At 38.6% G+C, this 15369-nt stretch overlaps 1 protein-coding gene across 13 annotated transcripts in view; it reads right to left on the minus strand.

The window, feature by feature from the left end:
- nrxn2a (neurexin 2a) overlaps nt 1-15369 on the minus strand; it is a 182094-nt gene that overhangs the window by 35363 nt on the left and 131362 nt on the right. Inside the window, exon 1 of one of the 13 annotated variants that reach the window (XM_081615827.1) lies at nt 3312-5079. The exons of the other annotated variants lie outside the window; for them this stretch is intronic. Within the exon in view, the coding sequence (XP_081471953.1) occupies nt 3312-3654 (343 nt within the window). The 5' untranslated portion in view covers nt 3655-5079. Of the gene's footprint in view, nt 1-3311; nt 5080-15369 lie in introns of those variants that run through there. 13 annotated transcript variants of the gene reach the window in all.

Below are 15369 nucleotides of genomic sequence, written 5' to 3' on the forward strand. Positions count from 1 at the left end.
ACTTTTAAAATGTTTAAAACATTTACCACGGCCTATCACAATAAAAACTAATGAAAGTTTGAGGTTGTAAAATGTGACAAAGGTAAACTGAGTACAAGCTGGAAGGACATGACTTTAAGCTAAAATGAATTAAGAATACATGAGATTTTCTGCTGTTGACTGTCGCAGTGTGACGCAAATGTGTCAGATTTCCTTTTGTCTCTTTCTCTCTTGACTGGAAATGGCAGAATATATACACGGCTCTGGAAAAATTAAGAGACCGTTTAAAATGATCGGTTTCTATGATTTTACTTTTTATAGGTTTATGTTTGAGTAAAATAAACATTGTTTTCCTATTCTATGAAATACTTACAACATGTCTCCAAAATTTCAAGCAAAAATTAAGTATTTATCAGCAGAAAATGAGAAATGGTCAAAATAACGAAAAATAAGCAGTTCTTTCAGACATCAAACAATGCAAAGAAAACAAGTTCATATTCGTTTAGAAACAACAATACTGATGTTTTAACTCTGTTCAGAAATCAAGTTGGTGGAATAACCAGGAGGTTTTCAATGTTGTTCAGTGCAGTGGACTCTTAATTTTTTCCAGAGTTGTATATTTGTGTTACTGAAACTGTATTTGTATTGAGAGTGAATCTAATAAAATCTACAGGCCCATTTTGTTTGCAGTTATTTAATTTATTGAGGTTGGGACGCAAGTGTGGGCTTATGTACTCATAGTGTAGATTTATTTAATAAATATAACCCTCAAAAAACACCTTAATGAAACAAATACATTTATCTTCCTGACTTAGAAGAAGATGTACAAAAAGGCATGTGAGATTTGTTACTGTTAATAAATCCAAAGATAATTTTGCTTTTTAACTCCATCATGCTTCTGTAAACATTGTAATTTGACTCAGTATAGTAATTACAGCGCCTGCAAATGTTGAATAACATTGGAAAATGTACTCCACACAGAGCAATAGAGCATTGTGTACATGACTTGTAAATCATAAGCGCTGTCTGTATCATTTATGTCAAAGGAAATTGAATTTCTTGCTCTGAAGCACATACTTCATAATAATTCACAACAGAAAATCTGCAATACAGGTAATTGAAAATATATCAGTGAGTTCTTTGAAGAGTAGTTAATGGTCTTGTTTAATCAGAGGCTTTGCTGTGCCTGTAAAAGTCTGGCCCGGAATGATACGGCTGTAACAGCGTAGATGTAATTCATCATATTCTTTTTTGGGCCCTTTTTGAAAATGACAAAACTGCTGCGGTGGAAAAAAAAATACATCACAAATCCATTGGGTCTCTTTTTATAGAACATAAAAGTGAGTCTTAGGACTGATTTTTCAAACTGAGATATGAAAGAGAGAAACGACTTGTGTCGTTTCAACACACGACTTGTGTCGTGTGTTGGCTTTGATCGAGCCATTTTGAGTAGCGTAACAAATTTGATGTAGATTCCCCGGGATAGGTTGATACTTCACATTCCCCAACCAATCGTAGCATGAATCTTTAAGAATTAAATACAAAATGAAGTTTGGTGAAAGGAAAGACTCAAATATTGAGCATTATTTCAGGTTTTATTAAATGTTCCAATGCCAGGATATTAAGCCTATAAAAGCAGTGACACCACAAGTATCTCTCCGTTAATGTATTTCAATAATTCAGTTCAAAAAGGGAAACACAGATTTAGTATGCACAGTGATATATTAAAAACATTTATTGCTCAGATTTTGATGCTCCTGGCTTACACATAACGAAAACCTAAAATTCATTTGGCTCAGAAAATTAGAATAACCCATAAGTTCTAATTTAAAAAGCTTTTTTATTAAAGAAGTGTAAGGCTGTTAGAAGGTTTGTTCAGCCACTGCATAGTATCTGCACTCAGTACTTAATGTGGCCACTTTTTGCCTGAATTACTGCATCAATGCAGCATTACATGGAGGCAATCAGCCTGTCACTCTGCTGAGAGCTTAAAGAAGCCAAAGTTGATTTAACAGCAGTCGTCTGCATTGTTGGCTCTTCTTCTCTCATTACCTCTTGACAGTATAGCTTCTCTTTGAGCTTAGGTCACGTGGATGTGCTGGTCAGTCCACCACAGACATACTAGGCACTTAAACAATGTACTGGTCATTTTGGAATATCTGGAAAATTAAGTCACTTAAAAGTTTCTTGCAGATGCTACACTGGCTTTGGAGTTGGTAAAATAAGTTAACACCATCAGAAGACATGAGAGTCCAAATCATCACTGACTGTGGAAACTTCACTTTGGACCTCAGACAACTTCCTCAGTACTCTAGGACTTTTATTCCAAAGGGAAATGCAAAATTTACTTTCATCTGAAAGGAGGAGTTTGGACCACTGAGCAAAAATACGGTTCCTTTTTTCCTCAGTCAAGGCCAGATTTTTCTGAACTCTGGTTCTGTCAGTCCAGAATCTGATGGTTCTGGATCGACATGCAACGGCTGTCCTGTCCGTCTGACATGTGCATGGAGGGTCGTGAAGCTATTAAAACTTGTAATTCTACTCAAACTCTTGAACGGCCTTTGCTTCAAAATCCTCTGAAAGCAGTAGGTATCCCCAGTACCTGACCCTGCTTTTCTACCACACTTTTTACTTCCACCTAACTTTCCACTAATGTTCTTAGATGTGGCGGGATTCTTAAGAAATATCCTTTAAAGTTTATGGTGTAAATGACTCTTTCAATAACATTTATGTAATAAAAAAAGCCTTTTTTATTGCAATAATGTAATATTATAGTTTTATGATAAACTAAAGTGTTAAAACATGCCACTTTGTGTGACGTTAATGTAAATAATGAGTTTCACTTGAATTTGAATTACTGACATAAATTAATAAGTTAAACTAAATGATGTTTCATTGTATTCTGATTGAGATCCGAATGTAAACTAAATGAAATATTCTGAACACCACTGCCACAAAACATCCTAATTAATAGATCAGTGCTTTATGCTGCTCAGACAATCAGATATGTCACCGAAAAAGGAGTAAAAAGCCTCACATTGATGATTCATCCCACTGCTGGTGTGTGTTTGTACTCTGATGCTGTAAGCATATGAAACAGCAAACGCCACTGATTCTAATAGAGACATAAGACATTTCATGGTGCACAGAGGCTGCAGCACATACAGAGTTGGTGAAACACTCATCCTTTCAATGTACGTCACAAGAAAGCCACCAATGTTACCACCAGTATACGCTACGCATGCAATAACTAATGCTTATCATTTCTACCAATCTGCACTGTCAGAACCAAAGGACACAAGAAACAGGAAGCTGGAGGGAAAATGTCTTACCATGCCCCGCTCTCGTAAGGAAAGGCATCCTGTTGATTGCAATGGGGACGGTACCATGTTTGTTGTGGAAGTGGTGGACATGGTGGGTGGTGCTCAAACTCGAAGAAACTCGCGCTGTACCGGTCTGGATTGGGAGCAAAGTAATCAAGGTGAACCAGAGTATTTGCCTCGAACAATAACTCAGACCCATGCTGAGACTGAACTGGGACCAGCTGCTCCTGTGTCCGAGCACGGGGGTGGCCGCAAAAAGTCTACCCATGTGTGCTAATTCCACGAAGGCCCAGGAGAGACAACGGGGCCGGGCTCTGGCCTCTGATGGTTCAGCCTGAAGACAGCAGGGCATCTCACTGAGAGGCTGGATCCATTTCTTTTCAGGATCCCTTGCTGGATTAGTTACTTAGTTTTGGCCTGGACTCTGGTAGAACAATATCCTTTAGATTTGCACCAAAAAAAAAAAAAGGAAGAATTGAAAAGAAGCAATCCAAACCCAGAGCCACGCGCAAAGGTGTTTACTAAAACAGGAAAACCCCCCACAAAATTTCAAAATCTATCTGAAGAGCTTCCTCGAGAACATTCTTCCAAAACTGAGCTTCAGCAAGCAGGGAAGATGCAGATCCAAACAAAGCTTGGGGTTCAATCCAACAGCCATGTTGTCCAGTCATTATATTTAGGCATGAAAGCTGGCAGGGCAGAGACTCATGTGATAAGAATTCTGATAAGAGCCTCCATCGCCCACAGGTAGAGCTTGAGGGCAGCTGAGCCTGCCCACTAAGAAGAAGAGAGCCCCTCCACCGCAGTAAAAGATGAAACACGTTTCCGTGGGAAAATGAATCATTTCATTAAGGAAATAAATAAATAAATAAATCTCGAGCGGATAAAAATACGAGGGGTGCAGCTACGGAGGATGACGCTGGAGCCAGAGCTTTTGTTCCCTTTAACCGGGGAGTGAAAAAAAAAGAAGAAAAAAGAATAGAGACAGGGAGGAGGAGGAAGAAAAGGAGGGGGGGGGGTTAGAAAGCCAGGGAGCAGTATCTGCAGCAGCGCGGTAAAGAAGAAAACCCAGAAAATAAATAAATAATTGGTCAGCAGCTCCGCTTCCCCCCAGTCCTCTCAGTGGCGCCGCAGATCTGGCGAACCGCAACCTCTAGCGTGCTCAGAGATCCATCAGAATGCAGCTACAGCAGCCTCTGCTTCAGACGGACGTAGGCTCCATCTCTCACGCTCCACCTGCTCAGACTCATGCAGCAACAACTACTGCTGCATTCCCCTCGCTGCCGCTGCTGCTCCTTTTCCCCCCCTCCTTCGTTTCTTCCCTTTATCCTCTCCGGTTACCTTGTCCGGATCCGCTAGCTTCTGATGGAGGACATTTAAGTGGCGGCGTCTGGTCTCGGGAGGAGGGCAGGTGATGCTCGACTTGCTGCAGAAAGGTTTATGCTAATTAAAATTAAAGACTGTGATAAATCCCAGGAATGACTGAGATTTCAGGACAGCCCAGATTCCCGGTGAGGATGAGATCCTCGCCTTGGACTGGAGGCGAGCTAAAGGAGCTCTTCTGAAGGCATACTGTAGTCAGGGTGCTCTGATCCAGCGAGGCACAGCATGTGCCTCTGTGTATGTTTGTGTGTGTGTGTGCGTCTGAGGAAGAGTCTGTGAGCAAATGAGCGAGGAGGGTGAGGGTGGGTAGGTGAGGGATAGCAGCAGAGAGGAAGGGAGGGAGGGAGGAAGGGAGGGCGACTCAGGAAGAGACGGCGAAAGAGAGAACAGGCAAACACTCCGGGAAATAGTGAGGCAAGTAAATGGGTTGTGTGAATAAATACATGCTAGAGAATTCGCAGCGCGCTGGCTTGCAGGTCCTGGCAGTAACACGTAGGAATCATACTGCAGAGGAGGAGCTTGATTTAGGTGAGCTGTCAGAGCTGTTACACAGGGAGCACAGGGGGATACAAGCAGCATAAAGACCCCAACGCTACAACAGGTAGAGAGGAGAGGGGAACGCGAATGCATGCCGAAAACAAAGCAAGACGCAGGAAGTTGGAGGCTGGGCGGTGTAATCTGTGTAGAACAAATCAAGAGGAGCTGCATCAAAATTCAATCGAAGACCTGTCTCTTCGCAGGAGAGCATCGCCATGCTCCCAATCTATTTGCTCACAATCTCTCCTCCTACATCTGTACACCAGTCACCTCTCTTGTTTGCTCAGAAGCTCTCATGCTGCTTAACCATGCTGAACTCATTCACAGCCACGACTGATCTGTGGGGTCAGGGGCTCTCCGGCCATGTTTGGGCTTGCTCGCAGGAAAAAAATGTGGCGTTCTGGCACGATGGAGGTGTCATGAGAAGAAGGTAGGGACAGGAGCGAAGGGAGGAGAGGAAAAACACAAGGGGAGGAAGGCATCGGGAGAGGGAGGCTGCAGCTGTATCAAGTGAATCACGGTCGATAGAGATATCAGCCGGGATTGCCTGGTCGGTTGAAAGGACACGCATGGAAACAGGAGGACAGAGGCGAGCCATGCAGCACCACCTCTCACGGTGACAAGAAGCCGACACAGGCCATTACTCAAGAGAGGGAGGGAGTGCTGCGTGTGGTGGAGCGAGGCTGATTGAACTAAAGGAACTGAGGAGAGATACGCGCACGACGCTGTGAAATCACAAGTGGCTGAACGGCGTTCAGACATTCATCCGCGGGTATTGTGGACATAAATAAACCGATAGAGGCTGTGGATCTGCTTTCGTTTTCCCATCTGAGTCAGAAGGAGATTTAAATCCTTTATGCGTTTCCTTCTCTTTGTGCTTCTCAGTAAATCGTAATGCGTGTCAGCTCTCCCAAACAGGCACTGCCTGGCTATAACATGAAGATTAGTTTATGGCAAATGTCTATTTGGTGACAAAACATATAGGCACCTCATCGGCAACACCTTCAAAGATGCACATTTCACTCTCCTTCTAACAGGTCTGCTCAGGTTTTGCAGTGCGCAATAAAAGGAAACATTATGAAAAGGTCATTTACCCTTTTGTTATTTTGCATCTTTGTGGTTTTGGTCATTTTGGTCGTTTTTTTGAAGCAATCATGCATCAATTGGGACATTTATGCCTGCTTCGATAACTACTGATTTAAAGCAATTTTCTATAATCTACAAATAGTCTGTTGCAAGTAAATTATAGGTAACAACCCAAGAAATCCACACGCACAAAGACACTATCGAAAGTTATCTCATAAATTAGGTTGCGTGTATTAAAGTAGAATTTCAAAAGGCAACAAATTATTGAACATAAGAAGGTATAAAAAGGCAGAGCAACCAAGTGGAATCTGTCAATAGCTGAAGCACAAACCCTTCAAAATAAGCTGATTTAATCAAAATTGTGGCTAGCATAACGGTTTCTCATTTCTAAGATGTCATACAAGAAGCATCTTGTGATAGCTATGAGCTCTCCCAAGACATTCACAACCTTTCACCTGAGGAAGAAAATGGTGGCAGTGATCACAGACGTATCTCTACTTCTGAAAGTTTCAGAAAGCGTCTCTGGCTCCATAATCTGTCAGTGAAAACATTATTTCACCGTAAACCAGCCGTGAAAAGCTATACCCCACAATATTTTGGTGAAAAAAATAACCAGAGTTGGATCATTTACAGTCTCAGAAAGACTTTAGCAGATCCATCAAACCACCATTCGACCATCAAAACATCAAGTAATGCGATTTCCTCCGTCTACACACAAGATTCAACTGCAGGAGAAAAAAGAGGCTTAAACTTGTTGATAATTTACATCTGGACAAGGCAATGAACACAACAACTCGTAAATATCAAAGCAACAGTGGAGGTGGTGATATCACGGTGTCACATGTCAGTACATATGAATTTTATATAATTTAGAGGAGGAAATTTGCAGAGATATAAACAGTGGAATGATCCCAGACGAGGAAACTCCAATTACTTATATATGAGTGTAAAGTAATTTGATCATTTTAAAGAACTATGTTTACATATGCATCGTTATGAGCATTTTTTGATTATCAACAAAAGTTACGGAATTAAGATACAATTTGAAAGAGGAAAGGAAAAGAGCAATTTAATTGATCTGGCGCATGCAAAAACAAAAACACAAAACAGTGAAGGAAATTTGACAACACAAAATAAAAATGTCAACACAGGTTTATAAGTTGTTTTTGTAAATTATTAGTTTTAACATGAATATGTTTTTTGTAATATTCTTTTTAATGCTGTAGTGTGACATGTTATTACTGTTTTCTGGCAACTGTTAAAGTCAGCAGTGATTTTTTGTTATTTAGGAGCTTATTCTGTTTTTTTACTTGTCTATTTTTTACGTTATTATTCTTAAATCTCTTAGGGAATATATAATATTGTCAGATATGAGACCACATAAGAAAACTGTGAATCTGTGATTTATTTAATGTGTGTGGCAGATGTTGTTCAACTTTGTTTTATCTTATCATAGAAGAGTAATATGTCACACCACAGTATTAACTGCATTATGTTATTTAATTTTTTATGTTCATTTTCATGCCTGGAGTATTTAATCTACTATTTATTAGCTTAAAATGCGTCATAAGCATGAAATCTACTTCCACATACATCCTTGGTTAAGATGCATAAAAAAACCTTGAAATAAATTATTTTTTTACAGCAGCATTATTATTTCATGTTGAACAATTTAGAAAAATACAACCTTTAATTTCAGTACCTTTATTTAGGGGACAAAAACCCTCTAATCTTGAAACAATTGTTCCTAATGAAATCAATGGTGGCAAACTTAATGACACCCCAACAACTCTCATATAATAATTATAGTAGAAAAACGTTTAGTAAAATAAAACTTTACTTGATTTAAGCTGATCAGAGCATCTAGAAACTTTTAATTAATAATAAATGCCCTCTTGTTTCCCAGGGGAAAGATGCGACAGCACAGCATGTATACAACTAAACATTTTAAAAACATGATGTGAAATTAAAATCTCACAAAACCAAAATGAAAACATGATGGCCTTTAACTCAACTCTCAAGCTAAACACATACACATATGTTCAAAGTAAAATTAACATGATGCATCTTGGGATTCCTTTTTATTCTCCCTGACCAAGTATTCAAGAAAATGACATTGCACCAGCTTACAGCATCTGCCACAAATAAAATAATATAACCTTGTATTGGAGCAGAACAGACGCTTGCATAAAAATTCTGAAAAATATAACCGTTAATTTGAGAATATTTATTGTGATATTAAAAAAAGTTGTTAAATTCTACACCTAATGGTATTCCTGCTGTAGATAGATGGACAGCACATCTTCAGATTTCCTCAGATTCAACAAAGTTGAAGCATGCACACAGAGGAATCTTTGCACGCTTTATGCTCTCTTCTCCTCGGCTCCCTAATGAGGCAAATTTAGGAGTTTTCATGGAAGAAATTTGACTTTATGTCTAGTTTTGACAACATGAATATTCTCGGATAGTTTTAATTCTTAAAAACCTGATGACCTATTATGAGTTTAAAGGCATTTAAGATCTGTTGGTATTTAAGACATCATGGTGTTCTCTACTCTTAACAAAGTGCCCAGGTTCTTGAGAAATGAAAGAGGCCCTCATCATCACAAATCCTCTACTGTACACCAAAACCTTATTGACTGTTTGCGACTGAAATCTTAAATCTCAAATCCCACTAGATTACAACAAACATTGCATTAATTATTAGTTATTCTATAAATGCCACTTTGAAGACTTTGTGACCTCTGGTTGCCACTCTTTGTTGTCGTTCTCTGACAATGAGCCTTAGAGATTTTTTTTTATCCCCCCCTCATGTTTGTCCTGTTGCCAATGGAGACAAGATAAAGACAAGATGAAGTTGTCCAGCCACTTTCTTTATAACTTCTATTTTTTACTTAGTGGATGAACTACATTAATAGCTATAAAAAAAAAACACTAATGTGTGGGATTTCACACTATGAAAACACACAAGTTTAAAAACAGCATGTAATTTCCAATTATAGTGAGGTCTGAGTGCAACAGGACAGAGTGGGGTGATTTATAATGTGCGACTTGGACTGTCAGGCTGTCCAGCATGCGATCATCTTTCTAGTCAGTGATGATATCTTGGTGGGAGCTGTCAGCAGTGAAAAGCTGTCCTTAATCAATTTATAGGCTCGAGGGTTGCTCAACATGAAGAAAGTCTGGGGAGATGGAGAAGCCTGAGACTCACTAGCTGTCCTTGTGCTGTCCTTGGTTATTCGATAGGCTGAGTATCCCACGTAGAACTTCCGACAGACGCAAGCTGTATGGATATGCAGTATTTTAATACATATTTGGTTCATTTATTTAAAATGAAATTCTGGCAAAGTTGTCCAGCTTTAAAGAAAATAGTCGCATTTAAATTTTTGAGAAAAATCGAACACATTTTGAGATAAAAGATAGCCTAAGAAAATATAAATGACTAATGATGATTTCATTTAATAAGAGAAAATTTTATCTTAACCAATCTGGCTCTTCTTTGCAGAATTATTCTAATCGAGTCACATTTGAGGGTTTTTCAACCCAACATCAAAGTCTGATTTAAGCCTGGACCACAACTCGGTCTCTCCAAAATCTTTACCTTTTGCTTTATTTATGATTCATCCAGAGGTTGAGTGGCTGGTGTGCTTCAGATCACTGTGCTGCAGCAAAACCCAAAAGCACTTGAGTTTTAATGCGCTCTCTTTGTTCTTAAAGGTGGATTTTTCACGTTCAGAGTTGGAGATTCAACAAGAACACTTGATAAAGTCCGGATTACGGCTGGTAAAATCGGTACTTACTGAGGCACCACAAGTTTTCTTTATTCAACATGGCTGCCATGACTATAGAATGAAGTAGAGGTGACTGACAGAAACTTTTTAATAGCACTTTTAAAGTTTTGTGCAGCTTTCATCCAGTGTTATACATTTTATTGTGCAATAGCTATTTGTGAACTTACTCTTGTCTCTTCAAATAAATGGGAAAAAACATACATTAGTATCAGTTTATATTGCTAATAGTAGCTAGGATCACAATTGGCAGATGGCCACTTTTACAGAACCAGGGTTTGCTGGAGGTTTCTTCCTGTTAAAGGGAAGCTTTTCCTCTCCACTGTCGCTACATGTATGCTTGGTATTGAGGTTTTTTTAGCTGTGAAGAGAAATGAAGTGCTGAGTAAACTTTTTAAACTACTTTGAAGAATTCATTGAGCGCGCTGTCCTGTTTGATAACTAGGATTAATTGGAATGATATTTTTGTAAAGTCCCTGCAAGAACATTTGCTGCAAATTGGTGCTATAGGAACAAACCAAATTGAACTGAACTGCTTTTGCAGATATTTTCTGATCGGCTACATTTAACAGAATATTGATTTAATATTCATTTTTATTAGCCTGGGTGTGGCTAATGATAATGATCTCAACTACAAAATAAAAACGTTTAATAAGGACCAATTACTGTATTTTTATTTTTACATTGGGCCAGGATGGTTTAGACAGTTGATTCAATTAATACGTGAAATCAATATTTGAAAGCTGCATTTTGTATTTACTCAGATTATCTTTGTTGGACTTTTTTTTTTTTTGATGGTCTGACACATTCAAGTGTAACAAAAAAAGCAAAAACAAAGATATATATTTGATGGGGAATTTTTTTTTGGAAGGGATTGTAACTGCCCTAGATTTTCCATTTCTGCAGGACTGTCCATATATATATATTTACATAAATTTTTTACATTACAACCAAATCTTTTTCACTTGGATTCACTAAGTCACTCTCTTTTCCTCGTATGCTATAATATATATATTATGAGGAGAGCTTTGAATATCGTAGTAAAAGAAGAAGCCAGGAGGTATCCCGTAAACTTGCAAATGACATGATATGAAAGGACGTGCACGGCGTTTTAAGGACTTAAGAAAGCTAAATGTGCATGTTTTTTCTCAGGAGGATTGGTGAGGGGATTTTTTCTGCAGACATCCAGTCTCGCCCCAGGGGGTAAAGTAGCAGGATTAATCATAGCACTTTCAGATTAATTACTCATAATGCTAGCATCCCCTGAAAGGCATGGCCTGCAGTTGTGATGTTTGGTTGATTTCATTAATCTCAAAGCGACAACACCTAAAATAAACCTGGCTCAGACGGTGGAAGAGAAGGAGACAACAGGCAGCACGAAGCACCGCAGCTGCACCAAAAACCAGCAGAATTGCAAAGAATCATTTTGGTGCAAAAATGAAATCCAACTTGCTTGTCGTTTTACCGTATTTTTTATTGAGCTAATACTAATTGCAGTTCCACAGTTGGGAACAAAAAAAATCTACAATTCTTTATTCAAAGTTGAAATAAAGGAAGGCTTAACGATGGACAACTTTATTCACAGTGTTTTCTTATTAAAATTCATACCTTCAGTGCACATTAATTTCTCACTCTTTGCTTGAAGAAAAAAATAAATCAACTCTGGCGTCTTGGCATCCTGTAAAACTCTCATTCGAAAAGACATCCTTTGCAGAAGTGTGTTGCATGTTGCCGGCTGCACATGGTGCTGGCAAAAATAGACTCCATTTGCTTGTTTAGCTGAGCCTACTAGCCCCAGCATGGTTCCTGGAAACGAAGAGCGGCAGCGGTGCATACAATGCAGACAAATAAATGCCAACGACAAGGGATGAAGAGCCATAGTCAGCCAAATCTGAATATCCATCGTTCTAAACGGCTGTGGCTCAGAGGAATAAATTAAACATGTTGCCATCATGGAAATCCAAACCTGAGAAAGAATCTCAAGTCTTTCCAGCTTAATGATCTGATATTATCATTTTGACAATGAATCTAGCAAACTATGAGTTGGAAGCTCATTAGGGAAGGAGTGTTGGTTAGTTTTGATCAAGTGGTTTTGCTCATTATATAATCATTATGTAGAGCAAGCAGGCATGCAGAAGAGATGGTACCTTTCAGCTTGCGTACCGATTTAACGCATTTAGAAATCACTTTATAAACATTTGAAATGGAGTTAAAAACGTTTCAAACCCACCATGTTGATTTTCACTTTCATCCTGTATCTTTTATTATATAAACCCACAGCAAAATCTCACTGAATATTTTTGTTGTGCTCACAAATTCCCAGAAGCAAAATGGTTTAGTGGATCGAGACGGTTTGTTCTGGTTCCAGCCCAAAAGCTCCCAATACATAGATCATAAAACCTGTTATTTGCTGATAATCAGTTTAATTACTGACACCTAGCTGTTATGTTCCATTTTCTCTGGCATGAAATTAGTAAAGGAATACATTAGATTTGTCTTGAGGCTTCAAGGGGTAAGAATTCAGGATGCTGAAATGCTCCACTCTTTCTCGTGAAACAATTCAGTTTGCTATCCCCGTTTGGTTTTATCTGTTGAGGTAAGTAGAAAACTATGTTTTATGAGTCTATAATACAAACATCTTGCAATAGAAAGGCTTCTGCCACTTTTAGACTGTTGGTGTAGCAGCTTTTTAGGCTTAGATGTAAATTAATTTAAATGCCACAGTGACATTCATTTGTTCTGCATTTTAATGTCTCAGGTAAATAACCAACCAGCATCCTTTTCTTATTTATTTCATACTCTAGCATGAATAATTTGATCATCTACTCAATCTTTTTGGATGTTGAAAAATCTACACCTTGCCGGTCTCACATGCGAGGTATACCACACATCCACAACAATACCACTTAAAAAGCTGCAGTTATCCAATTGCCTGCACCACAATGCAAACACCACAAACATTCACTCACCTTGGGAAGTGAAACAGATAGCATGACCTATATTCTGATTAATTTGGCACATAATTATCTAAACATTTTGGGGAACATATTAGGCATTGCATGTAGCTCCCAAGCAAGATGAGCTTATTTGTATGGCAGTTCAACGTGTTTTACATGATGAAAACATAACAACAAGCAAGAAGCATTACGTTGCAGTGGAAAAATAAAGAACATTGTTCAAACATTAGAATACAGCCTACAGCTAACGATGTTCCAGGTATTATTAATCAAACCTTAAACAAATGAGGTTTTTTATTCTTGGTTTAAAGGAGCTGAGTGTTTTACCATTTTGGTCGTTTTCTGGAAGTTTATTTCAGAGCTGAGTGGTCTGGGAGGTAGACAGGACAACAAATCTTTTATGTATTTTGGTTCTAAGCCATTCAGTGATTTAAACTAACGACAGTTTTTTTAAAGTCTGTTCTCTTAGCTGCAGGAAGCTGGTTTAAGGACTTTGTGATGTGCTCTATTTTCCTCGTTTTAGTGAGGATGCAAGCAACACCATTGTGGAACAACTGCAGCTGTCTGATTGACTTTTTAAGCAAACCTGTGAAGACACTGTGGGTAAAGGCACAAATGAGTTTCTCTACATACTGCGAAATTCGTCCTTTAAGCCAAGAAATATTCTTCTGGTGATACGACACAGACTGAGAAGATTCAGGTTTGGATCTATCGCTACACTCAGATTTCAAGCCTGATCAGTAGCTTCTACGGAGCACCTAAACTTGGTTTCTATTCAGATGAAGAAACGTATGGCACGTCCATGCATTGATTTGCTTTAAGTATCTGTTCAATGCTTGAATGACGGCCAGATGGCCAAATGATCATTAAATATAAAATAAATATAATTAGAGATGTGCCGATCAGGTTTTTTCCTGCCGATTCCGATACCGATCACATAATTATTATTTTTTTAATCATAAGCACTACCGGTTACATTATGTGGAAAAAGGAACCATGAATTCACCTTAATTTAGACAAAAACTTGTTTTTAATAACTTTTTCCAAGAAAAAAACAAAACTTGCATTGTGCAAATTGTACTGCTATCAATAATACTATCTTTAACAGACTGATAACATATGAAGGCTCTAAAGAGGCTAAATAATGCAAAAAGCCAAAATAAAATCTCTCAACATCGCCAAAAAATTCAAGTATAAAACGTAACATTCAAAGGCAAAAACAGGATCCATTACAATAAACAATCCTGAGTTACTGAATGAAAACTTCCTGATAGCATGGCGGCTAGCTGATTACTGCTAGTTCTGAGTGGCTGTTTCTGACTGAGCGGAGTAATTATGGAGAGCAGGAAGGAGATCGATTATTTTTTCAGAGATTATCTGTCTCATGTTAGGACAGCGAAAGTTTTAATACGTATGTAAAATTTATTTTTTTAGGTTAGATGCTGCAACTTTAAACAGAGGTTCAGTGTGAGAGTCACTACTAGGTGGAGCAGAAGCGGCGCTCCGTCTGTGAAACATTACTACCTGTAGCGCGTAGCAGTGGTTCAACAGCGAGAGCAGAACCAGCATCTTACATCGCAGCTCGAAGACTTAAATAATTTTGCGGGTTATTTGTTTAGCTTTCTGACCGTCATGCTAATCCGGGTGAGTGTATGTAGCTGTGCGCTGCTTTACCTGCTATCTGATCGTCTTTTTTACTGCAGTGAGCCTCGATGTAGCCAAACTCCGTCAAGTATGGCATTGTTTTTATGTCATATTAGCGTCGTTGTGTTGATGCATTTTGACGTGCTTCAATTTTCCGCTGCAACACGCATATGTTCCCATTCACTCAGTGCGTTATAGTTCCACATCGCTTAGGATTTGTTGCTGCGCGTTTGCGCAGTGTGAAGGAAAGAGGAGACCAGCTGCACAGATGCAAGTGATTGGTATCGGCAACAAGAAACCGTGATTGCCGATCACCGATCATACACTTTTTCATGGAAATCGGCTGATTATGATCGGTGGCCGATCGATCGGCACACCTCTAAATATAATGATGTCTAGTCATTGGAAGCATACATCACACTGACACACCAGAACACTGTAAATTATGCTACACTATTCAAACTAAGAGCAGTCTTAAACAGGAAGAAAGTCTGAACAAACTCAATAAAAATTGTCAAAAGAACCCAAAAATGAATATGTACAAAACTGTGAAAGTCTACAATTTCAAGGTGTCTGTTTTCTATTAAACTACTTAATATGAAAATTTGTTTTCCTTTGATGCAATTACAAGATATCACTTTTGTTCTTACACACCCAAATAAATACTACATT

The sequence above is a fragment of the Poecilia reticulata genome, chromosome 14 (assembly GCF_904066995.2).
Source record: "Poecilia reticulata chromosome 14, P_reticulata-male-v2, whole genome shotgun sequence".
NCBI classification, from domain to species: domain Eukaryota; kingdom Metazoa; phylum Chordata; class Actinopteri; order Cyprinodontiformes; family Poeciliidae; genus Poecilia; species Poecilia reticulata.